Source organism: Dermochelys coriacea, chromosome 2 (genome assembly GCF_009764565.3).
Source record: "Dermochelys coriacea isolate rDerCor1 chromosome 2, rDerCor1.pri.v4, whole genome shotgun sequence".
Lineage (NCBI taxonomy): Eukaryota > Metazoa > Chordata > Testudines > Dermochelyidae > Dermochelys > Dermochelys coriacea.
In genome coordinates, this window is record NC_050069.1 from 76061889 (window position 1) to 76089372 (window position 27484).

The following is a 27484-nucleotide window of genomic DNA, read 5'->3' on the forward strand; positions in this document are numbered from 1 at the left end:
TATTTTGTACAGATCCAGTATTCATCTCTCTCCATCCTGAAAACTGACCATGTATTCTACCCATTTCTTCCTGTCTTAACCAGTTACTGATCCATAAGAGGACCTTCCCTCTTATCAACTTATCAAGTTGCAATGGGGGAGGTTTAGATTGGATATTAGGAAAAACTTTTTCACTAAGAGGGTGGTGAAACACTGGAATGCGTTACCTAGGGAGGTGGTAGAATCTCCTTCCTTAGAGGTTTTTAAGGTCAGGCTTGACAAAGCCCTGGCTAGGATGATTTAACTGGGACTTGGTCCTGCTTTGAGCAGGGGGTTGGACTAGATGACCTTCTGGGGTCCCTTCCAACCCTGATATTCTATGATTCTATGATTCTATGATCCCATGACTGCTTAGTTTCCTTAAGAGCCTTTGGTGAGGGACCTTGTCAAAGGCTTTCTGAAAGTCCAAATATACTGTATCCACTGGTCACCCTTGTCCACATGTCTGTTGACCTCTTCAAAGATTTCTAATAGATAGGAGAGGCATGGTTTCCCTTTACAAAAGCAGCGTTGACTCTTCCCCAACAAATTGTGTTAATCTACATGTCTAATAATTCTGTTCTTTACTATAGTTTCAACCAAAATTCCAGATAAACCCTGGAAGGCTACAATTTTCACTGCATTTCATTTCCAATTATGGAAGAAAAAAATGCATTAAAAAGGACAGAAATGGTACCATGCTACTCAATAACTCAAAAGATGAAGCATTCATCTATTATGGAAAACTAAACTCTGTGCTTTCATCAACTTTTCCACCACCCCCTTTGCCAGTCATCTTGACAAAAATACATATTTGCACTAGCTCTGCCCTTTGTCCTAACTCTTTTAGAACTAGATATCTGAGAAAATTAATGATGAAATTCTGGTTCCACTGAAGTCAACAGCAAAACTTTCATTGACTTAACTGGAGACAGAACTGCACCCTAACTGTTTTACCATTCACTGGGTCAGATGTAAGAAAAGCAGCAGCAAAGCAATGACAATGAACAATACTGTTCCAAAATGACTATATAACGGGCAGGTGCTGGCACTAAAACACAGCAATGATCATCATCTGTCAAAGGAAAGAACAAGAAAAAATTCCCCTTCTGAGGTTCTGAAAGATGGCAGCTAATTGTAATTATTATTTTTATTAAAAACATCTAGTAGAACATCTGAAGTGAATCTTTTAGGGCCAAACTTTCAGCTCCAGCTTCCAGTTTGAGTGCCCACTATTGGGTGGACAACCGATTCTGCCTACAAAAGCGAACTTACACCCACTTCGTAGAACACCTGAAATGGCAGTAACTGATATTGCTAGAGAAGTTCCTGACCCTCTCTTTTTACCCTTCTGGAGGGAATAACCCTGGGCGAAATTCTAGTGACCTACTGCCCTGGGGGATTTCTAGCCATGACATGGTGACATGACTTGATTTCTCCATGCACTGGCCCTGTCTAGATGACAAAAAGATACTTTTAAAAATCGTAGCTAACATGGTTTGAAACACCCCCTCAGTGGTGAGATTCTGTGCTTCATCACTAAGAGGGGTAGCACAAAACTTGCAGCCCAGGGTGGCTTGAAGCCATCTTTGTGCTCTCCCAATACGGGACTGCTCCAGGGGCTGGAGAAGCCTCCAGTGTAACTTACACTTCCCTGGAGGAAGTTTGTCTAAGTTACAGCAGCCTGTCTCTCACTGCCTATGAGCCACAGCACTAACTAAAATCTATGCAATACTATATGCTGCAGCCCCACCCTTGATGCCCTCCCTGTCCCAGGGCTTGCCAGAGGGTCCACAGAAGACTCTCTTATTTAGATCATCCATATAGAAGTATAATGTTTTAAAAAGCACCACAGAGCCCCCAAAAAGTGTCTTAGGACTGAACTTTCAGCTTCCAATTCTGGGTGTCCACTATTGGGTGCACAACTGATTTTGCCTATAAAAGTGAGCTTACACCCATTTTTCACAGGGAAATTGGCAGCTGGATGCCCAGCTACATAATTCATGAGCCAGACGTGGGATTCACAAATACAAAACAGGTGTCTCCTATTTTTGCATGTGCAAAATGGGAAAGTAGACTTAGAGGCCAACTTGAGGCTGTGAGGGATACTTTCACAAGTGCCGAAGTGCTAACTTACCCCAGCTGATTATGGTTTTCAAGGGACCTTATATCAGTTCAGACAGGCAAAGTGCAGGTGAACTCCACTTTACCTCCAGTACATCCCCTTCTGACTACATCAGGATCGGGAGAGGCAACTGGCAGAAGAACAAGGTATGTCATTTTATACTAGCTGAGAGCTCCCCTATGCCAGCAGAATTCTCAGTTGGCCAGTTAGGGCCAGATTTTGCCACTTTGTGCCCCTTCTTACTCAGTGAAAAGTGGACAGAAGATAGGGAGAGAACCTGGCCCTTTGTTTATAGCCAGTTAGGTGCCTGGTCCTGCAAACACAAAGACACACTGAAAATGTGCACATTTGCAAGAGTGATGTTACTCATGTGTTTAAGGATTTGCACAAGGCGGCCTGTGTCTGTCAGTTTCCCACATATGTGAGGCTTTTACACAACAATGGGAAGAGAAAAACATTTGTAAAAAGAAGAAAATGTAATTGCAAAAATCACACAACAGTAGCTGTGGAACTCAAGGGTAAAAGAAAACCAAACTTCTAAATCTTTTTAAATTCACTAGATTTCAAATTGGTTGCGTCCCCACCCTCCTTATTACACAAATCACATGTTTTATCAAAAAATACAGTACACTACATTATCTTTCTATCTCTTTTCATTCATCTTGGAAGTACTGTGTTCTGTTCTGCATATGCTAGACAAATATAGGACCCAGATATCCTCTCATCTCCCTCAGTAGACGTATAGATGAAAGGATATCTAGGATGTGCATTTATCTAGCATAGGTATCTTAGTACACAGTATGTATATATAGCCACACATCCACTTCAACTCTCCAAATTTGCTCAGATAGATTTAGTAGAAGAGAGGCAGCACAGGGTGCGTCAGTGTGAAGAAGCATGAGCAACAACGGAAGTTGTGAAATTATTAAGTACTGGATTTCCAGTAAATATATACACATGCTTGAGAACTCCAGGATACCATATGTTATAAAGTATAGCTAAGAACACTGAATACAAAAACAGAGTTTGCTAAGAGAGGAAAACGAGTAACCAAAAAATGATTTTCCACCAAAAGGAGGGGTAAAAACCTAATTCTGAGCAGAAGTAACTTCCTAAATGATCTCTCATTTACACAGATGGCACCATTTTTAGGTTGTATTTAGCTATATACACAATCAGAATTTACAAACCTTTCCATCAGCAGGCTGATTGTTGGCCAATTTGACCAGAGAATTTGAAAGAGGATTTCCACCCTGTGTTGAACAGAACATCTAAAGACTGTAGATAGTTCAAGTGACCAGACCTCCAAAAGGAGGTAACTCAGACATCACGGGTAGCCAATATACCTTAGCCTAACCTTTGTGCATGCTTGCACATGTCTGTACTTGACCTTGTCTGCCCCAATTACTTCTGCCCAGAGGGACTATCCAACACCTTTTATATCCTGTTTGGGTTAACAAGAGGCACCTGCCACAATGACTCAACAGTAATTACCCTGTGACTTCATCCAGGATTCGGGCAACTGATACCACCATGAAAAGTTTTAGTCTGACACACAATTGCAGCCAATTTAAAGTTAATCATAATGTGTTGACTAGCTCCCATTCACTCTAGTCCTAGTTTTTTAAAGAAGGAACAACTTACTGGGAGGAAAATGTAGTTAATCATTCTGGTATTTGCCCCTTCCCCAAGCCCTGTACACTGATAATTCCAGGGATATAGATATATACAGAGAAAGAAAGAGCAAGAGAGCCATTGCACCCCTCACCATGGTATCTGAACACCTTGGATCAGCACCAATAGACCGCAGATAGAGTGCAGAGCTACTCAAAGGAAAAAAATAGATTTTAATTAAGTTGAAACAGTGTTTAAAGTTATCCACCCTGAATTGGCCAACAGGCTCTGTAATGCCCAATTTACTTATCTTTAGACTAGGCCAGATATTCAGTTCATTGAATTTATATGGGTATTTCCCACTGTACATTAACATTTCCCTGATTACTGCACTACAAGTGAAGCACTAAATTATTTTGCAGCCCTCCAGCTAGCCCCAGATCACCACAAAAGAATGTTAGCCAAGCAAGGAAAATATAGGACTTGTGGTTTTAATTATTTGTAAGTTGGCAGCACAACTAATGACTGTTTATATCAGATGTCACAATGTGTGCTTGGTTATTTGTTCCCTATTTTTAAAATATGGTATTTGAATGTGGCTCCTGCACTGCACAAAGAATAGTAAAAAAATTAGCTGAGCACAGTATTTTTGATACCACCAATGGTGCCGTTTGTAGCTATAAAATGTATCTTATGACAGATTTCACAGCTGGCATAAGGCCTACTTCAGCTGCTGCTCTCACCTGGCCATTGTGGCCCAAACTAGGACGGTTTAAAATGAATCTAAGAGGGGCTTTTGTTCTGGGGTGGCTTAGAGAAACTAACAAACAGATCAGTTGAAAACTGGTTGAATCAAAAACCTGAATCTGAACACCTCTGAATGTTGGGAAAGCTTGATTATGAATCCAAACTTCATGGCTCGATCCCATCTCAAATAGCAGACAATGAAAATTTTTTCTTTTTATCTTTTTTATTTTATCTTTCAGATGTTCTTCATAATTTTTCTTTAACAAAGGTTTGCTCCTTCCCAGTGCATTTTCTCTGTCTCATTTAATCCAGCAATTAGGATGACAGTGATGAACGTATGATGCCACATTCATTTCTGTAAGCAAAGGACTTTGATGTCATGTACTCAGGATTCTAGATGCACTGGGGGATGGAGCAAAATGAGAAGCTGGTTCTGAAGGAGAGTGCTTGCACACTAATAGAAATATTTGAAACAACTGCAAAGGGAATACTGAAAATGACTGGTTTCAGAGTAGCAGCCGTGTTAGCCTGTATTCAAAAAAAAGAAAAGGAGTACTTGTGGCACCTTAGAGACTAACACATTTATTTGAGCATAAGCTTTCGTGAGCTTTTGTGCATCTGATGAAGTGAGCTGTAGCTCACGAAAACTTATGCTCAAATAAATTTGTTAATCTCTAAGGTGCCACAAGCACTCCTTTACTTTTTTGCGAATACAGACTAACATGGCTGCTACTCTGAAACCTAACTATTTAGTATTAAGCTGGCAGACTTGCAAACAGAATTTTCAAAACCTGTTTTTTGATGCATGATAGAAAAAACTTCCCCTAATGAGGGCTGATTTTACCAGGGAACTAATAACAAAACCTAAGAGAATGAGTGAAGATACTATTACTCCTCTAATATGGATCGAGGAACATGGTATTCAGAAAAGCAGCATCTCAGAACCAATGCTTTCTCCCCGAAGAATAGCTGATGCTCAAGGACGGATTCAGAAAATGAGAGGTGACTATACTCCACAGAAAACAATTTGGGAGACTGGTCTTGCCCAGCTGCACCACTTCCTTCTTTTGTACCAAATGAAACAAAGCCTCATTCAGATTGTTAAAATGAGAGGGAATGGTGAAGGGTGTGGTGATCAAGCACCTGGGCCTGATCCAAAGTTCAGTGACTTTAGTGGAAAGACTCCCATTGACTTCATTAGGATTTGGATCTCGCCCTTTGTGGACCAATTTGACAAGGAACGCAAAATATTCCTGTTTGGTGTAACGGGGGCGGGGGGAGGGTACTAGGGGAAGGAGAAAGGGGTATTGTGGAATTGATCCAAAGAAGTCACCAGAAGCAAAAACCCTGGAAGAGGAAGAACAGGCTCATTGTGAAACTTGGGATGGTTGATGTTATGTGCTTCTCTTTCAGGCTCCTGTTGAGTGTGGAAAAGCAGCGGTACATACTGAAGATGGAAATTTAAAGGTATACAGGTCCGTTTGAACAAAATACATGTGTAGTAGATATTCCTATTTAGAGTTATTAAAACATTTGAAAGATTTGTGCTGTGCAAAAGCAAAAAAGCTTTGCAAAGTCTAAGGCCAGTGTGAAGTTTAATCAAAGTCTAATTAAAACCACGCAAGTCCTCTATCCCTACAGGATCCTCCTTTAAGAATATCTTTGGTAATTCTGCTAAATTGCTAATGATTTAGTGCATCAGATACCGAATTATAGCGATTAGTGGTTTAGCGTTCTCATACTGACCGTGAATTGTTGTGAAGCTGATTTACATACAGCTTTATAAGAGAATGCTCATCAGCTACAGGACTGGCTACATTTATACTCTCAAGTAACCTGAATAATTCAAACAATGAAACCTTGTTAATATCTTACGCAAATACACAAAGTAGCATGCTGACAGTGGATTCAGTGTGTTCAATTCACAACCATTTTAGAGAGAATACTGTTTTTAAAACAAAATAAAAAAAGATGATTCAAATGAATTAGAGTTGAAAACAAAAACAAATTGCAATGCAAAAAGTTATGAGAGGCTTAATATATGATATTATTTTACATTTCAGGGCATTGTTAACTCTAAAATAACCAGGAATGTCCATGACATCACAAGAACATTTCATAATAGAAAGATGCCATATTACCCACCTACCAAAAGGTCTGTCTATCTAGAGCTCTGGCTTTTAAAATTCCTCATGTCCTGCAGGGCATTTTCCATTGATAAGTCCTGATTTCATGTGTAAAGGACACTCCCTTCCTCCAGGAGAAAAGGAATTCTAAAGTGCCAGCAATGTACCTTCATTTGATCCTGATAATGAAAGACAAGGACTTGAATTACCAAAGAAACTAAAGCAAAAAAGGTATCAGTAATTCCTTCTGGGTAAAATGAATACCACTGTAAATATTGTAACTAAAAATCATCTATTGGGCGCCCGTCTTAAAATACTATGCACCCTATGTTGCCGATTGAGCATTGTGATTTCTTGGTGGCTGCAGACACTTTAGTAACAATGATAGTTTACAGGTAACAAAAAGTTAATTAAGAGAGCAAAACATCTTTATTCTTGAGACTATATTGTGGTGTGGTATACTATGGCTTTGTTTTCAGTCCTGAAAGAATAACCATGAATACCTATGTTACCAAGATTATAGTTGGTAATTTTAGGTCTCTGAGCACTGAAACATAAAGCAAGAGCAATTCAATCAGATGCAGCCAAAGGTTACAGTTTGCTTACCTTCCCCATTAGAGCGAGGAGTGCTTCTCCCTCCAGTATCCTGACTATGACCATTTACTTACAGTTTTTTTCTGTAGATTATGTAATTGGTAGCAAATGCTGCCCAGATATTTTGACTGCTTGGGCATATAACTATGTATGGGGTTACATACCCTTTTCTCTGGGAACGATGTGTTTAGACTGTTCTTTTCTGCTTTGTTTCCTAAAGGGCCACCCTATTTCAAGACACTTTGTTCTTTGTTGTGGCCTTTAATCATAGAATATCAGGGTTGGAAGGGACCTCTCTGATTTGTTTAACAGGTAAAGGAATGTCTCAACATCTTTCCAAACACTGACTTAACATGGCCCTGCCCTCTACTGGCTGTATGAGTGAGCCAATCAGAAGCCTTGAGGTCACTACCATATATGCAGAGTAGTACCAATCGTAAACTACATTTCTGGGCCATAGGGGGATTGAGTCAATCTGTAGCTGCAGTTTTATTCCATTTGGTATTCTATGTTACAAGGCTTTGCAATGAATACTATAAATGAAGTTATCAAGTTCAGATCTGGATTTGAACTTCCCCCCCAATTCAGGGGTGCTTGTTCCAGGTGGTCTTGACTCAATTCCATCTCTAGTTAATAATGAGTGAACACTGGATATAAGAAACATATCCATGGATCCTAAACGTACTCTCTATACATTACATAAAAACTACCCTGACCAACTTTTATAAGCCCTACGCAAAATTTTAAATGCTTGCTAGATTAATTATGCAGTGTACTAAAAATTCAAGGAATTCTTTTTTCTTTTACTTATCCTTCAAAGAGTTTCTGTGATCTAAATTAGAACACTAAACTCATTTCCATTAGTGACATTGCTGAAATTTTAACTCAGATCCCCAAAGATAACAAGTTAGTATATTAACTTAACGCAATGTACACCCTCACATTCCAACTTCTACTCCCTGCCCACCGCTGCCAAATGACTTAGGATCTGAGGTCCAATTTTCAAACATCAGCATGTAAGATCAGGGTACCCAATTCTACATTTGAGCATTTACAATGAAAATTAGGCACCCAAACATGCACTGTAGCATCGTAAGTGCCCATGTAAGCATGCCAACGTGGAACTGGGTGCCCAAATTCAGGGGCACGCATTTAAAATGTGGCCTTCCCATATGAATAACAAACTCAATCCACAAAAGGTTGGAATATTTCTGAGACAGTGTTCTACTAACATTTTCATTGAGTAAAATGCAAAGAGCCTAACAAATCGGGGATTTATTTTCCATTCACGTGAGTTGTTTTAAAAAGTAAGAAAGGATGAGCTCTCACCTTCTGTTTGTGAAAGTATTTCCTGAGGGAACAGAGTGGGAGAATAGCGTATCATTCATGCTGGTTACAGGTCTGGGAGGCCTAAAAGAAGGCAAAATAGCTAAGCATATTTTATTTGTATTTAACAAACCATCAGCAACAGTATTTACACAGATTAATGATAGTCTTGCTCACGGTAAATGGACAGCAAATATCTTCTGCTATAAATAACCAATCACTCCATGCATCCAAGGGTTATTTGTTTCTTTTAAAAACAGGGGATGAAAAGCCATAACAGGACAGAGATAGATGAACATCAGGTTTTTATATGTTCTGAAGCACATTTTGAGCCATTTGCTTGATTCTTTTTCCTACTCTGGAAAAATAATTTATTGTGCAGAGTTTTTACCAAGCCCACTGAAATGCCCCATAAAAGATAATTAGTACAAAAATGGTGTCTAAAAAAAAAAAGTCTATCAACAGACTTTAAACCCCTGCCCCCATCTCGGCTATAAAATAATGTACTGTAATCACTTTAAAGGACCATTGTCAACTTAAAAAAAAAATATTGACTTTTCTGCCTGATATGGTTTACTTACTATTGTTACTGAAACTGAAATTCGAGGGTGAAAAAAAAAACCTCAGCTTTTTGCAGTTTGCTTAGTTGGTAAGATACTAATTGCCTAGGAATTTTAAACTGGAAATTTATGTGGTGCCAGTGAACAGCAGTATTAGTTAGCATTTCATATCAGCTACATGAGATTTATATATATTCTGCATTTTATTTTTTATCTGGACAATGAAAACACTGGACTATTCAAAGATTATTACACACTTGGTGCTGGACTCTGCTAAACATTCTGTGATCAACAATGAAAATGTACTAAAGGAGAATAAAATACTTACCAGGTATCTCTTTGACAGCCAAAATGAAATTGAAAAAAAGAGACCATTAATGAAGATGGCATTTTGAAATGTATATGGATAAAAACAGGCCATTGTTTTCTTGTCAATTCTCATATCAAGAAAACTGGCATTGAAACCAATTCAGGCTTTGCTAGGGTGAGCTCCTTACAGCTACTGCCGCACTCTGCAGAGTATTTGTCATCATTTTTCTCAAATTCAGCTTTAACACTGTGTGTATGTTTAAATACACAAAGTGGACGTTTGGGGTGATAGAGCTGTGTATAGCAGACTTTTTAGAAAATCAAGGACAAATTCTAATCTTGGATGCATTTTTTAGCTCTGCAGCTGTTTATGGAATTTACAACTTTGAGTATATAGAGGTTGACCCATGAACATGGAACAGTCTTGTATTAAAAGAACAATACAAGTCATATTCGTTGAAATGTCAAAAAAAATTGAAAAAACCAAAACATTTCAATATTTTCAGAATGAAATGTTTTGATTTTTTTTATTTGAAATGACTTTTGATTTTGAAATTTACTTACATTTTATTTTAAAAAAATAATTTCAAAAAAGCTGAAAAAAAATGAACACGTTTTATTTTGGGTTGGACAAAGTGTTTCATTTGACCTCAAACAATTTTTGTTTACTTTTTGATACTGCAAGGAAAACAAAAACATACATCAGATATTCACACAGCTTTATATGTAAGCTTGGAAGGATTAGATTAGAAACATTGGTAAATGTCAATTTTATTGTACACACAAACAAACAAAAATATTTCCATCTATAATGATGAAAATTTACAGATGGGCAAAGTAAGAAATATTCTGCTTGAGAATTTATTAGAGTTTGATTTAAGGATATTTACCTTGTTTATTTTGACATGTGATGTAGAGAATTTGTGTTTTAATGGTGACAAATCTAACTTTTTGAATCTCCATATCTATTCTCATTAAATAATTGTTGTCTCCCTCTTTAATTTCCCACAACCGTGGGAAAATGTAAATTGATAAAAATAGGAAAAAATGCTTAAAAATAAACCACCAATATTTTTAGTTGTTATAAAAAAATAAAAATAAAATTCTGCCAAGCCTATCTACCTATATACATTACTCCTGGGGGAATTCTGCGCCACTGCCCAATGCAGAATTTTGCAGAAGTTTCTTTGCCCCTATAGAAATGGGCTGCAGTGCTGCTGGCCACCACTTGAGGTCCCTGGACCTGGCATAGCCCAGCTCACACATAGACGACACTGTCAGGGAAAGAGGAGGGAGTTAGAGGATTCCTGGCAGCTGCAGTTCTCCACACGCCTTGAGGGAAGGAGACAGTGGCACGCAGGAAACTTCACACAAGCCCGAGACTCAGCATCAGGCTGTTTCTCCCTCTGCCTCCCTGGACTCTGAGGGGTAGGTGGTGGGTGTCTGGGCTAGGGGCGCCATGGCTGGGCTCTGCAGGGAGGGGTGCTGTTATCTGGGCTGGGGGGACCTCACGACTGGGTTCTGGAGGGGAGGGGTTGTGGGTGTTTGGCCCCCTGGCTGGGCTCTGGGGGTAGGGGGCAGAGAAACAGGAACTGGGTTATCATAGGGGTTTCTTTAACTCTCCACTCCTGGGGAAATTTGTGTGTGTCTCTATTGTTACAGACATACTTGCTGACAGGTATTTTGAAATAAATCACCAAAATAATTGAAACTGGTGTGATTATGTAATGTTGTTTTGACAAAATTTGCAGAATTTTAAAATATTGTGTGCTGAATTTTTAAATTTTTTGGCACAGAATGCCCCCAGGAGTAGTATATAGTGCAACATACTAAATGACAAAATTATGGATGGGATTTCTGAAAGTTTTCAGTGCTGGCTTCAGTGGGAGCAAAGGCAGACCACTGTTGAGTGCACTTGAGAATCTCACCATGATGCTATTTATGCTATTGAATCTCTTTATATTTGAGGCTTTTTGGTTGGCAATTATGTTTGTGGTAGACAAAAATACCACAAAAAAGTCCCTGCATCAGCTTAAATCTCAGTCATGAGATTCCCCCTCTAGGACTATCATAACACACATTATTATTTCTTGCATCATTGTGAATGGTCTGTAGACATGTATATTTGATATGTTTTGCCTTATATTGCAGTTTTATTTATAAATGTTGAGTTGGGTCCATAACATTGAAAAATTAGATAGATCTTTGGCTCTGTGTACTCCAAGATCAGAAGGGGACCAATGAAAAAGGAGGGTTACTACCATTTTAAAAAAAAAAAATCACAGCAATACAGAAGGTCTTTGTCCTTATTTAAAGTAGCAACTATTGAGAACAGAGGACTCCTTTGTCATAGGAAGTCTACCATTAAATGTATATGGAAAAAAATCCCTTTACTTGGATTCTTGCCCAGATCTGTTTCTCTTGATACCTTATATCTTCTATTATATTTAAAAATAAAATCATGCCCGCAAGAAGATATTCTCAATGAGTTACTGTAGCATATCTTACCCCTCAGTTAATTTATGTGAATTACACTGTAGATCCTCCTATTTCCACGACCTGCAGGTTTTTCATTCATGTATCATTATACTCAATACAGTTATATTGCTTTCAATTTAACAATGAGAAACTGTACCATAAAACAAAATAGATGGTCTCTCATCCTCATATCCATTCACACTAAATTATATCTATGTATTTAGAATGAAGACTAGGTCCTAATTTTACAGCAAAGATTTTGGAACAAATCCTATTCAATTACTGTATCTTTCCCTTCCCTATCTTTGTTTGAATTCCTTTATAATAATACATGTTATTTGCTATCTAAGAATATATGTTTGCAGTGTTGCTGCAGGGTACTACAATCATGCTGTGAAACAGATTTTAAAAGGCTTTTCATTGTTGTTGTTTGAAGTGGTGGTGTAGCCATGTTGGTCCCATGATACAAGAGAGACAAGATAGGCAAGGTAATATATCTATCTTTTATTAGACCAAGTTGTTGGAAGATGATCCAACAAAAGATACTATTTCATCTACCTTGTCCCATGTCAGAATACAGGTAGATCCTCCTACTGGAGCCAGTATTAATGTCCCACAATCAAAAACTCTAGATAGCACGAGGAAGAAGCTGTAATTTTACTTTCATGATCTCTCTTTCTATCTCTCTGATGTATGTCCAATTTCTGCATATGAAATTATTATCTATCCATCCATGTCTCTCGGCTTTTATACCATGCTGATCACCATGGTATCTGAGCAAATCCATCTAATTCTGTTTCTTGGTACAATATGCCACTATTCTATCCTTATGATAAAAGCAGTACATTTATTTTAAGAGATAATCAGTTGTAACCATCACACAAAATTAAACATCTGTCTGAGATACCTCACATTTTAAAAAAGAGGGACAGTCGTGCTGCCTTGGAAAACTCTCATTATGATCACCCAAAGACTATCATCAGCATGATTTAGTTTTAAAATGTCGAAGCAGGTTAATAGAGGGTTCCCACAGCCTTTATGGTTTTTGCCTGCACTGCTTCTGTCAGCAGCATGATGGAGGTGGTTAAAAGACTGACACTTTTTTTTTTTAAAAGAATGCTTGCAGCACTTTTCATGAGAAGTATTTTAAAATAAAATGTCTTTAAAATCATTTCAGCACATCTAATTGCTTTGGAACCTTTTTCCAATTGTTACTTTAGTTTTGCTGTGAATTCCTGGGAAAACGTGTCACTTTCAAGTCAAATGACACTAAGAAAGCACAGGTCACTAGAGAAGTCAATGTCACCTAGCCAGATGACAAATATATGATCTACCACCAGCGCAGATGATGGAGGCCCTTCAATGAATGCATGTCATCTGAAGTGGCAATTTCCCCATTGTATGCAAATCTAGCCTTCTTTCTGCTTTGACCGGTAAGGAGGAAAGCATGACTAGTTGATAAACTTTAAATAAAAAAAAAAGAGTGAAAAGGAAAAATTAGAGACAAACTACAGTATTGAGTAAATTTAAAAAGGATCAATAAACTGTAATCCAAGATTAGAATAAGATGAAAATTCAGCTGCATTGTTTTAAGGCTTTGGGTGAAATTCTGGTTCCATTAAGTCATTGAGAACTTTGCCATTGACTTCAAGAGGGCCAGGATTTCACCTCTTGTCTGATACCTTAGTTCAAGACAATACAGCGTTATGTTGAAGTTTGGAGACTCATGAGAATAAATCCAGAGAGCTGAATCGTGAATATATCTAAATTTACTAAACCACGAAAACTACACAAAATTTAACTACTTTCACTCTCTTCTCTCCCCACTTATGACTGTGTCCCATATCTGTGTCACCTGTATCACCATTATCCATATGTTTTTTCAATAGTTTAAATGTGGCCGGGACCACCAAGGTAAAGTCATGCTAACAGAAAGCCCCTTCTTGTGATTTTATATAAAGCAGTTGATTCATTGCATGAGACATGAAACAGTCATCATGCATTGCCTCCAGAGCCATTGGAGATACACAGTCTGTACATGTCAACTGGAACAAATGTTACTTTCTCTACAGCACACAGATACTTACACAATATGAGCCAGGTTTAGAGGTTTTTCAGGCTGGTCAGGGAACATTGGGTGCAAAGGTTCACGGCTGGAAGCACAGCTTAAAGACTTGCTAAGTGCATTAGTTAGCTTCTTAGCAGGTGATTTCTGGGAGGAACAAGGAAGGTAAAAGTAATATGGACAAATAAGGTGCAAATGGTTGCTACATTGAAACTATAGGAAGTGCAAAACAAAATCTTACCACTTACAATCATATATTCTTAACTTTTTCCTCCCTCCACTCCTTTCTTTAGGGGTCTAATGAGCCAAAGTCAGTTTCGGTCAATGGAAAGATTCCCATTGTCTTCAGTGGGCTCTGGATCAGGCCCTAGGAGACACTGTTTCTTTGAAGGTAGTGGCATGCATACAAGCCAGTGCACTATATTCCTTCCCTCTCCTCCTCACTAGTTGTTTCACTAGCTTTCTTCATTCTTTAGATGTTTTAATCTAAAGTTCTTTTGTCTGCCTCAGAAGCTGTTGCCTCTGTTACAATAAGGGCAAATGAAATTTCATACACAATTCTGATGGAGTTTCATGGACTTGGAGACAGAAAGCTAAAAGAAGAGACTGATAAGCTTTCATTGCTTCCCAAAAAACTGAACATCTCTGCTCTCACTGTGTCAACACCACGCATTTGAATCCTGGGATCCCACAAGTCTTCACAGTGCAACACAATGCAATGTTAGTTTTAAAGCACTAGGACAGCTACATCTTCAGTTTTTATAAACATAATGACATATTATATATAGTGAAACTCTTTTATAGTGAAGTAATCCCCAGATAACAGCTTCATTTTAAGTGAAGAAAGGATGGCTGTGTGACTGTAGCATAGGGCTGTGAGTGCTGGGTTCTGCTCTAGGTTCTGCAACAGATTTCCTGCATGACCTTGGACAAGCCAGTTAATCTCTCTGGGACTCAGTTTCTCCATCTGTAAAATGGGGGTAATACTACTTTCCGATCAAAAAGGGATATCAAACTTAAGTTGCTAGAGTTTTTAAAGTGCTTTGAGATCCTCACAAGGAAGGATATTAATTATTTTTATTATTGGAATTATAAATTAAACACAACAATGAATTTGAACAATTTAGGACTCTCACTCTATTATAAATGGAGTTTCACTCTGAATTCACCATAATTGAGTTCTATTGGACATCCCTAATTTACACACGCACCCAAGATATTTGCATGAGTTAGGTACACCCCAGGTGCGTGCATGTACCTAATTTTTAAGATTAGGCCCAATATATAGAATATTCATACACAGGAAGCGGTAAGGCCATTGTTATCAAATCTGCTTTGAAAGAAACACCCATGTACACAGCAGTAAGGCAATTTCAGATTTGAATTGAAATATTCCAGTCAGAAAGTAAAAAAACATTTGGGTAATAGGGGCGACTATACATGTATTCATATGTCGCTTTTTATTGTGTCTGGCAAAGTTTTGAAACAGCTTTCAAGTGAAATGACCAGATTCCTTCCCTACCATTGCAGCACACTTCCTACAGCAAGATACATCATTCCACAAATACACTGTTTGTTAAGGGATGAGAAAAAGATCCCAGGTGGCATGTACTTTTCTATCCAGAGTCTAAACTCAAGTCATCCATGTCCACAAAGTGAGAGCCAGCGGGCATTTGTGCACCTAGATCTATTTTGAGGCAGAGTAGAGTCATGTGCCTGGCATACTGATCAAACAGTGTATTTCTTTTATAGTTAACCCTTGCTTGTTCTGTGCAACATCATCATCACGCAGGCAGCTACTTTCACAGAAGCAGAGTTTTAATTGTTTTAAACATGGTTCTGAAAACTTAGGTTCAAACACATGTCCACACACACACACACCGTGGTCTGCATCCTTCCTGCCTAAAAGACCACTCCTCTCCATCTACAATGCACCACTGACACTTCTAAGATCAGCTGAAGTGCCTCTGCTGACAGTCCCCAGATTTGAATTCTGAAGATGGCATGTTCTTAGTGATGGGACCTCTGCTGGAAATTTGCTTCACCTTTGGCTCTGCTAGAGCCCAGATTTCAGGGAGAAGTTGAACTATTTGGTGAAGCATTTGTGCCAGCTGGGTATAAGCGGTGGATTTTTTTTAAAATGATGTAAAGGTGGGTGGTTATTTTGTTACTTAATATAGGCTGTATGATTTATTATGGATGTAATTATGTTAATGTACTCAAATGCTATTATAATGGGAACATAATACATATATATTGAACACACACAAACTTAAATTACTTCCTAAAAAAAGAAAAGATTTCATGGACAGCTGAATGATACTTCAGTAGTCCCCATAATTTCATTTACATGTAATCATTAGCCTATGAATCAGAGAAAGAGAGAGAAAGGCTAACAAACAGTAAACTATGGGTCCTTCAAAAACGGAAAACTTACTGTGAAAATAGCATTATATTCCAACACCCTCCTGCAGTTGTCCTGACATCCAGCACAGTATTAAACTGTCAGACTGCTCAAATCCACGCTCAGAAAAGAAATTCTTGTCTCAGAGCTTAATGGTGAACAAGGACCACAATTGTGGATTCTCCATACTTATCTAAATTGGCCACCAAAGTTTTATATTTTGCTATATAAAATGACTGAATTGGCCAATTCCTACTCCATCCTTGGGATTCCCTCTCTGACTGCTGGAGTTCAAACAGTCTGCAGCAATGCATGAACCTTCCCTTACCCAGGATGTGTATTCCTTCATTTGGTGCTGGTTGCTATGGGAACCACTAGCATGTCCCCTCCAGAAGCAGTCCTGACAGAGCTGGTAATTGTGACACTGCTGGCACCGATAGCGAAATCCCATCATGCTCTCACTGTGGCAGTAGGAACACTCAACAGGGTGGAAGACTGCGGGGGAGATAAATTTAAGAAACAAAAGAAACAATAAGAACAAGATAAGAATGAAGCCCCACATGGTGACTGAATCCTTCCTTTGTTAGAAGTAATTTTCAACATCAAATGCCATTCATGGTCTTAGGCGGAGGAAAATATGTGTGTGAAAACTTCAAAGTCTTTTGTGGGTTTCTTCCATGGTACAAACTGCACTTGCTTCATTCCCAACTCCAAATCCTTTATCACTTCTGAAGCAACATGCACAGTTCCTTCCTACAGCCTCAGAAACATGTTTAAACTACAAAGCAAACTGAACTTATTACAGAGGAAATTAGGAGGAAATCTACCTTGCTCTAATAGGTTTTTATTGTTATCATTAGCAGTTGGGTTGGTGAGCCTAAGGGTCAGGGGTCAGATTTTCAATCACGGTGCCTAAAGTTAGGTGCCTAAATCTATATAAAGGCATCTAGATACCTATTTTAATCACCTACGGCTGATGTAGTTAACTAACCACATTTAGATAGATGGATATGGATTTAACACTCAATGTTTAGTGCCCACATTTGCAAATCTGGCCCTAAGAATAGGCTCCATTTTGTCCACCATTCCAACCAAAAATATATAATAAGGAGGATGGATGTCACCTGGAAGTGCTGCCCTAGAATATTAGGCTGATCTATGGCATCTTCTACTATTCATGCTGCTACGAACTGTGTTTTCCCCCCCACTTGGCACTCCCATTTCCGCTGCCCGTCTCTGCACACTGCAGCATGTACACTATATTTACCTGCAACTGAATACATATATGCATCCCCCTTTGAATCTCCAGTTATGCTCTGTGGACAGCTGGGAGGGAGCACTTGAGAGGAAACGAGCTGGCAACGCTTTCCCAATGAACTCTGGTATAATAACAGAAAATCCTCTGCACAACAACCCTCGTCCCTCCTGACTAAGGAAGTGAGGCTCTTAAATTTATTTTCAAACATGTCTTCTCCTTGAGCTAGCAGCTGAGCCATTAGACAGAGAATCTCAAAAGAGAGAGAAGATCCCCCCCCCCCGCCTACCAAGTGAAATATGGGGAAGCAAAATTGTTTGTTATTTGAAGATTATATTTAAACATTCAATTAACAATATGAATAAAAGGCTTAACATGTTTCCTTGGGTTTTATATCTTCCATTCCTTCTAGATCCACAACATGAAAGGATATATTGTCAATGACATTTGCAAAGGATTAGATGTCAAACTCCCCGTAAGAATCACGTGGAGGAAATACCATGTTAGAAGCAGGTGTACTCTGCTCAGACACTGAAAGTGTCCTTACTATTATGTATTGTGACGGGGCAAGGCCAGATGGCTATGGAAGAGTAGTAGGAGATAGCTGTATTAGCTCCAGGCTAAACAAATCCCTGGTACCAGGATAAGTGAAATGGCAGCTGCTCCAGGTCAATTAAGATACCTGAGGCCAATTAAGAACTTTCCAGAAGGCAGGGAGAAGGCTAGGTTGATTGGGACACCTGAAGCCAATCAGGAGCTGGCTGAAACTAGTTAAAAGCCTCCCAGTTAGTCAAGTGGGGGTGCATGTCAGGAGCTGTGGGAAGAAGTTGCGCTGTTGGAGAGGCTGAGTTGTACACACCATATCAGGCACAAGGAAGGAGGCCCCGAGGTAAGGGTGGAGTGGAGCTTGAGGAAGTGAGAGCTGCTGTGGGGGAAGTAGCCCAGGGAATTGTACATGTCATGTTTCTAAAAGGTCAGCTACCATAGCTGATACTATTAGGGTCCCTGGGCTGAGCCTGGAATAGAGGGTGGGCTTGGGCTCCCTGCCCACCTTTGCCCCCTGATTAATCACTGAGACTGGGAGACAACAGAGACTGTGCAAGGAAGGATAACTTCTCCTCACCTCGCTTGCTGGCTTATGATGAAAATGGCTCAGTAGACTGTGACCCTTGTCTCTAGAGAGAGAAGAGTTATGTGGAGGGTCACAGTGAGCCTCTGAGGCTAGCGAAATCCGCCAGGAAACGCGGGACCCATGGAGGCAAGGACAGAGCTTTGTCACAGTATCCTTTTCCTGTTTAAGGTTGAAATACAGGTCATTGTGCACAGTAGAAGTAGATGGTTTTGTGTAAGAGAACTATGTAGGAATCTGCCAGAACTATTTGGGAAAATAGATAGGGCTTGGAGGGGTGGAGAGAAGATGGCATGTACCCACAGTACTGGGGTCCTTCCTGTGGTTGCAACTACAGTTTCAGTGCTGCGCCAGGGTCTGCATTCTGCTACGGAACCTATATTTGTGGGGTTACACCAATGGATGTGCATATCTGTGAGCAGAGTGGTTACCTGCCTACCTCTCCCAAGATGCCCAAACAGAAGTTGTGTGTTTGATACCAAAATTACTGGGTGGCATTCTATGGTCTGGGTTATATAGGAAGTCAGATGAGATGATCAAAATGGTCCACACTGACCTTAAAATCTCTGAATCTATGCATTTCAGAACCAGGGGAGTGATTCAGTGTCTGGTTCAGAGGTACCTGCTCAATTAAATCCACATCCTTCACATAAAAAAAAAAAGAGAAGGCTGGATCTAAGGTTTCTTGCTCCTGTCTCCTAGATAGATTGTTTTGCAGGGAGGTGTTTAGGAGTAGCCTCCTCTTAAGGACGAGTTGGACATTGTGGCCATTAGTTTACAACCTGCACTGGACTTAGCCTGCCAGGTAGATTGTGTGGGAAGCAGCTGCCTTGCTGTTCCTCCTTTAGTGCTGTTATGTCATAGCTAATAAATGTCACGGTCTTTGATTTTACCAAACGTGTGTGTGGCACAAGTGGGCCACCTACTGTAGCTCTCTGGCTATCCAGGGCATAGAAAGCGAGGAAAAAATTAGGACAAACTCCAGAGCACAGCAAAAAATTAAACAAGGCTACAAGTGGAATGAGTGACAGTAAGCCATCCTATTTGATTAGCAGCTATAAGATGGCACCCGGAATCAATAACCTCAGTACAGTAACTCTTATGTCATCCATAAACTGAGAAGCTCATCGTATATAGCCTAGGTGTCCCCATTGCAACTGCTATTCTTTAACTAAACTTGGTGAGCAGCCATCACTTACCATTTTCAACATTTGCCAATCGATGCAGGAGTGGTAACCAGACCAGACACTGTGGCGGGGGGTCAGACATGAGAGTATCCAAGAAAGCATTTAATGTGACTTTTTTCTGCTCAAACAAACACAAACACACACAAAAAAAATCAGTAACCACAGAAATCAGGGTGACTTGAACATGTTTTTATAAAAGCACTTGGGAATGAAGAAATGAAGTTCTTAAACTTCAAGCCATAAACTGAGAAGAAAGTGACACTGCCAAAGGTTGTAAAAACAGAAGATGAAGGTGTTAGTGGTTATAATGTCTGCCACCTGTAACCAGCAGTTCTCTTCATGGAAGGAGTTGATGCCATTTATTAAGTAATCACTCACTTTAAGGGTTCTGATCTAAAGCTAGTCCCCCAAAACACCAAAGATCCTTCCTGAATACATCCGTTTCCCAACCTGTCCATATTACTATATGGCATTGGTCCTATCTAATGCACATGTGTCAAACAAAAAGCCATTAACATCCATAGAGTGACAGACACCACTCCAGTATTTACCAAAGTTAAAAAAATGAAAAGACCAAGACAGTGATTAACATTTTCAACAGTGTATACATTCCATTTTTAAAAGTGACTTATACACTTAGAGGTTTAAGTCCTATTGTTCCTCAGTGAGGCTGAGACTTCTAAATGACCTAAGTCTTTTTGGTTTTGAAGAATGGGATACGAGCATTTTTGAATTTTTTTTAACTCAAATCTTACTCTAATGTTTAAGACCTGTACACAGATTCCTCTCTGAGATGTGTCCACTGTTAAGACAAATTCTTTACCTTTTAATATACTTCTCATCGTATGCGACAGACTTACTGATAGTAAGTCTTACTGACAGAAATTAAGAACTAATGCCTTCCCATGAAGAAATTGCTCATATATAAATGTTGAGTCCTGTCTGGAATATTTGTAGATAAAAAACAGTGACATTTGTTTGTATAGGTTATTGCATTAGTTTGGATTCCAAAGTGCTTCCCAGACTATATTAACTGATTGTACAAACCATCATTTTTACCCATTAGTGAAATGGCAGCTGTTCAAAAGCGCACAGCCTCACTACACAGCAGTTTTAGGAGTGGACGTAATGAAGGAATATGTATCCTGTTGTAACTGCAGAGGAAATATATACAGGCAGCATGTAACCATCCTAACTAACATTTGTGAAAAGTGTCACAGGATATTTAATGAACAGAAATAGGCAGAAACTCAGTTTTTCCATCTCATTGAATGACCAGACCTTTCTAGACATGCAGTAATCCCCACAATTTTTTGCTATTTTAAAGTGTAAATGTTCAGTACTTTACAAATTTAATCTGAAAGTCACTGATAGTAAACAAGGAGCTGCATCAGTACCAAAAATTAGCCCGTATCAATAAACATGTTAATAGGATGGTTAACATCTGTTTACCACACACCTGCTCTTCCCCTCATCTGAGAATGAGTGATCTCTTCCCAAATAAACAGGAACTCTGTGCTGTTAAGCACCAGCTCACAGAATAATGGATTTGCCTTTTAAGGCTCTACTGTGGATGCCGGTCATGGCTTTGCTGACCATTGCCATCAACTAATATCACTATTAGCAGCAGCAAAGCTGAAAAGAGGAGGAGAAGGGCAGAAAGAAAACTACTGAATGAAAGATCATCCAATTTCCCATTTCATAAATAATCAAGTAGTGTAAAGTGTTCTCTCTGCTCCTGGAGATGGACTACGTTGGCTGCACACACAGTGGTGCTCTGAACAAGCAAACAGATGCAGAGGAAAGCACAGCTCTTCCACAATGGAATTCTCTTTGGAAAATGGAGCTATAAATAAGGCCCCAGCAATTCCATTTTGGTCAATTTCACGGGCATAGGATTTTAAAAATCATGAATTTCATGATTTCAGCTATTTAAATCTGAAATTTCATGGTATTGTAATTATAGGGGTCCTGACCCAAAAAGGAGTTATGGGGGGGTGAGTCTCAAGGTTATTGTAGGGAGGGGTATAGGTGTTGTAAGAGTACTGCTACCCTTACTTTTGCACTGCTGCTGGCGGTGGTGCTGCCTTCAGAGCTGGGCAGCTGGACCGTGACAGCTGCTGGTTGGGATCCCAGCTCTGAAGGCACCACCACCAACAGCGCAAAAGTAAGGATAGCATGGTATGATATTGCCACCCTTACTTCTGTCCTGATGCCTGCAGAGCTGGGCCCTCAGTCAGCAGCCGCCACTGTCGAGCACCCAGCTCTGAAGGCAGCAGCACAGAAGTGGTGGCAAGGTATGGCATTTCCACCCTTATTTCTGCGCTGCTGCTGGCGGGGTGCCGCCTTCAGAGCTGGGCTGCTGGATGAGGTGCCACACTCTGGCCACTCAGCTCTGAAGGCAGCGCAAAAGTAAGGGTGGCCCCCTTAAAATAACCTTGTGACGCCCCTGCAACTCTCTTTTGGGTCAAAACCCCAATTGGAGAAATACTGGTCTCCCCCATGAAAACTGTATAGTGTCATCATATATTCGCCTGCATGTGTTCTTTCTGCATGCCACAACGGCTTTAGCCAGACAGTTCGTACATCAGGCTCCAATTGAACTGCCCAATAAGACCACAAGACTTGGTTTAGTATCAAAGGCACTGGCCAAGTTTACTGCTAATGAAGCATGGTGCTAATGTCCCACCTCAATGGTTACAAGTACACTAACGTGTGCCAGTGACAATGAACCAGCTCAGTCAGTGGTAGGACTTTCTACTGCCCCTTGGCCAGACGTAGGGTTAAAGTGAGGGATCCCAACATTTATAGACTGAAAACAATCTGGGATAAACAAGTTGTGTGTCACCTTACAAATTTCATGACATGTTTGTTACCTCCCCTTGTTCTTTCCTCCTGAGTCAGACAAAACATTCCTATTCACTACGTGGCTTTGTACTTTTACTGCTTTAGACAAACTATCACTATTCATCACTTTTGTCAAACTATTTTATTGTGTACTAGGTTGGGGTGTTCTTGTACTGGCCAACTGGAAAGTGTTCAGTGTGTTTTAGCAATGCTAGCAATATTGGTGCCGAGTTTGTGTACTGAATATTGACTTACTGGCAAGCATCTGCTTTTGAGAGGGCCTGACTGTTGTTCATAGCATAACTTTTGCTGACTTTGGTTCATGCCTCAGACTTTGCATCAGGCCCATGCTTCAGGCACTCTTTTTCTACTACATTTCCTGACTTTGTCTTTTATGGGGAGGATGTTTACCCATCGTCCCGGAAAAACACAATGCATGGATTGACTATGATCCAGTGGACTAAATACTATTATACGGCCCCCTTACATTACCATTCATGCTTTTATGCCCCATCTGTCCCTTGGTCTGCACATTACCTCATATGACTGATGGATAGATTTTATTTTTCAATTGTTTTTAGTTCCTTTACAGTAGGCCTGGGAACGGTAGGCCCGGAACTTTGATTGAGGAATATAGTGTTATGATAATATATATGATTGAGCTTTGGGGGCACTCCCAAATAATTAATATATAGGGATAATATGGATATGATACTTTTATTAGTAGTGTATATAGGGTGTGATATATATATTATGAGAGAGAGAATGTGTACATATGATAGTATCTCATATTCAAGCATAACAATCCTTTTCCAACCTGGTGTTGTAGTCTGTCCCTTTTACTCTGGTACCGCAGATAGCAACACACCCTTATTAGGGAAGTTACAATTACCACCTGTATTAGTAGTAGGTTGAGTGTTTTGAAATACTGGGATAGGCATTATTACAATATGTTTTACAGTGCTATGTGTATAAGTAGTAAAACAGAAATCTGGAGTAGTGACATTGCAAATGAGGCCTTTACATATAATTTTTTTGTAATTAATTAGTGACAGTACTGCTCATTCATATAGACTTAATCTCTCTTGGTTCAGGTGTTCCTCCCTTCTGAGATTGCTCTTCACCCCTCCTCCTTTCCTCTCTCTCTCTCTGTTTTAAAAGTTATAGTTTTTACACAAACCTCCGAAAGATAAAGGAATTAAAAACAAAGCACAACAAAAAGAACAGGGCAAACACTTTACTTGAAATAAATCCAGTAAATTAATTATTTTAACTCTTCAGGAATGCAACAGCTGAAAATACTCCTAACTTCCTTGACGATACAGTTGCCTAGCCAAAAAAAAAAAAGCAGACTGCTTCTAATCCTAACCACTGACTAATATTTAAAACATTGGTTTCCCTTATTTCCATATAGCAGGATTTTAAAATAAAATTAATGTAAAATAATGTAAAATGCCTTAAGTTACTAAATAAATAACACAAATGTGGCAAATAACTTAATATAAATGTTGTTCAATTTTTATTAAAGTTTTAAATGAAAAGGTAGTAACTTGCTTATTTAAATATTTAACCCTTTTGCTTAGCTGTTTTCTTTAAGATATTGTTTTAGTAATTAAGCTCTTAATGTCTTGTCTTCTCTAGTTAATAGAATTCTGTCACCATTTGTTTTTAATGGTAAGTCTGTCCTGTGTTGTATGTTGTGTGTGTCACGTAACTGCTTTTTTATTATTATTATTTTGTTGCAACAAAAAAGTCAATTTTGTACTTTTCCAATATACGTGGTACCACACTGTTTTAATACTACGGTTAATGTAACCATCGTAATATTATTAATACCAATTTTTTTTGCAAAGTTCAAGAAGGTCTTAGTTATAAATATATGTACATCTATTTCTACTGCAACAAATAATGCAATTGCAAACACAAAGGACTCTTTTGCTAATCACAGGATTTTTATTTCAAAGGAAAAAATGTAAGGGGAAACCAACATTAAGGCAAACATAATAACAAAATGTCAATTTTGTATTGGGTTTTATAAACTTCTCTATGCCTTTATCAAGTATTAAATATACAGTTATAAAAATGTTATAGCAAAAATGCTAAAAATTTAACAATTTACGTTATGTTTTGTTATGTTGCAAAATGTAAAAACTAAGCAAATAATTTAAACAGGTTCCTATCTTTAGCTCACAAACATAACAAAGTGTCATGAAAGTTTAATACTCTCAAAGTGTTTGCATAAACCTGCATTTAAAATTTATTTTGGTTTCATTTATATACTTTTCTTTCAGGTTGTGTTAAAAGAAAGTAATGGTTGTTAAAGTTTGTGCTCCTAAATAGCTAACAAAAGTGGAACTGGTATCACAAGCAAATTAACTCTAATTCTAAAAAACGTGGGTAAAAATTCTGTTACTAACTCTTATGCTATAACAAAGTGTTCAGCAGGGGAAAGCAACACACCTTCTCACAAAAAACTGAGCATCTATTTTAAGAGTTAAATATTATATTTTGTACAAAATATTAATAATGCACCTTAAGTGAAAATAAATGCCTACACAACAATTGCACAAGTATAGCTTGTGTGATAAAAAACTTGGTCCCCATTACATTGTAAACAAACAAAGCTAATCTGTGTATTAAATTTTGGTTACTGAAAACGAGAAATGTGAACAAGCAAAAACTGTATTATGTTAACTAACTTAAGCTGTTTAATGTTGCATCCTACAAACCGAAGACACCAGAAAATATCACACCCCAAAGACACCAGACGATAACAATACACAGTAAAAAAACCCAAACCCTCAAACAAAAACAAACAAAAAAAAAAAAAGAAAAATGAAGTGCTTTATAAACAGAGTGGTCAACTACACCTCAGTTTACCACATGTAAGCAATCAGCTAAAAACGCCTTGCTGGAACAGGTCTAACTGTCATTTAAACTGTATATTATTAAGCAAAGTAAGTTCATGTGCCTGTGGTTTTAAATCTTTAACATCAAAATATGGATAAATTTGGCTACTGTGTAAAAGCAACTGTATTACCGCTGTATTGTTGTTTTATAATTTGGGTCCGTGACACTGAATCCTAACTAAGGCACGTGTTATTCAAAACAATCTTGTTCAGTGTCTGGTTACCAATACTAAATCCTACCACAGTAATATTTAATAAATTGGTTATTGTCCATTCAGTAGATTATCTGAAAGACAGCATCTATAAAAAAACAACTGGATCTATGTCAGCTACTGGTATATCACAGAGCAGTGCAACCAATGAAACAGAAGCTAGCCGTTCCTGTTTCCTGCCCAGCAAAGCTTATCCCAGAGAGTGACAACCACCAGTAAGGGTAACCTATAACCTAGTAATAGGATAAGGTAAAAACCACACAAGACCAGATTTCACAGTGGGAGATCAGATTTCATGGTCCGTGACACATTTTTCATGGCCATGAATTTGGTAGAGTCCTGGCTATAAATTAAAACTCGATTTGTACCAAATAAAGTAATTTCTGATTCATTGATAGCTTTATGGTTGCACTCCACTGGTGGTCACTGATTTTATGCATTAAAGAAGCAATGTCCCTTAAAAGGGCACTGACAGTAATTTCCATACCTTTAAAAAAGTCATTTTTTCCTCCTGCAGTTTTTATCAATTGCTTGGAAACTTGAAACTAAATATACACTGTGAGATGAGGGGTGATGGGTTATGTAGTTTACACAGTCCCTGATGGGATTAATGTGGGCCTGAAGGGCCCATTATGGTACTTGGCTGTACCTGTAGCGAGAGTCAGGTTTAGCTGAACAAGAGGCTCAGTGGGGCAGGATGAGGCTGGATTATAAAGTCAGGAAGTTTGCAACAGAAAGAAGCTGCAGGGACAGAGTCTGCAGTCACTCTCTGGGAGCACAGAGGAAGGCAGGTGAAAACCCAAGAGGGAGAATAAACCCTGGGGTTCTAGCCCTAGAAGAAAGGTCAACCCCAGAGGAGTTGTGGGGAAAAGAGAGCCTGCGAGAGCTAGGTAGGAAGAAGCCCATGGAAACAGCATAAGGGGGAGGATTGTGCAGACCTTGACTGGTTGTTATGGAGTCCCTGGGCTGGTACCCAGTATAGAGGATGGGCCTGGGTTCCCCTGCCAGCCACTGGGAAGTGGCATAGGAGTCATGGAGAAGCCAACTAAACTAGCTTTATTACCCTGGAAGGGGAGGCCTATTGTGACTTGGCAGGAGGACTAACCCACAAAGGCGAGTCACTGTAGTTTCTGAGTGCAAGAGAAGGGCTACAGAATGAGTGTGAGATGACAGACTGAGGAATTGTAAGAAGAGGGAATCTGGCTGGCAGAGCTAATTCTCAGATGTGACCAAAAGGAGATACCCTAGTCGTGAGTAGACATCTCCATGCCACTAGTTGTGGAACAACATTTGTCCAAGCAACAGCACATCAGAGTTAGGACTCATTTTTAGTTCCACTACTGTAGATTTAATTATTTTAAATCTCTGCTATAGTGATAAGTTTTTTGATAGGAAGATAAATATCATATCATATTTATCCTGCTTGTCAGGGAAAGAGGAAGTATAAATTCCCCAGATCTATATTTTAGAAGAGAAGAAAAGTAAAGAGAAGAAAAATACTTTGTTCCCAATGTCTTCTCAGCTTCAACATTTTCCTTACTTTGCATGTATTGCACTAGTGAATTTCTTATGGGTGGTA

General features: G+C 39.0%; 1 protein-coding gene across 17 annotated transcripts in view; it reads right to left on the minus strand.

The window, feature by feature from the left end:
- Positions 1-27484, minus strand: part of DTNA (dystrobrevin alpha) — a 291708-nt gene that overhangs the window by 49592 nt on the left and 214632 nt on the right. For 6 of the 17 annotated variants that reach the window (XR_006278861.1, XR_006278860.1, XM_043507894.1 and 3 more), the window contains exons 7-12: positions 19950-20055; positions 16695-16861; positions 13985-14109; positions 9439-9447; positions 8554-8634; positions 6251-6340 (exon numbers count right to left, since the gene is read on the minus strand). Coding sequence is in view for 14 of the 17 variants with exons in the window: in XM_043507894.1 (XP_043363829.1) it covers positions 6251-6340; positions 8554-8634; positions 9439-9447; positions 13985-14109; positions 16695-16861; positions 19950-20055 (578 nt within the window). In the remaining 3 variants the exon portion in view is untranslated. The remainder of the gene's footprint in view (positions 1-6250; positions 6341-8553; positions 8635-9438; positions 9448-13984; positions 14110-16694; positions 16862-19949; positions 20056-27484) is intronic. The other 11 variants (XM_043507899.1, XM_043507896.1, XM_043507897.1 and 8 more) reach the window with 3 other exon arrangements.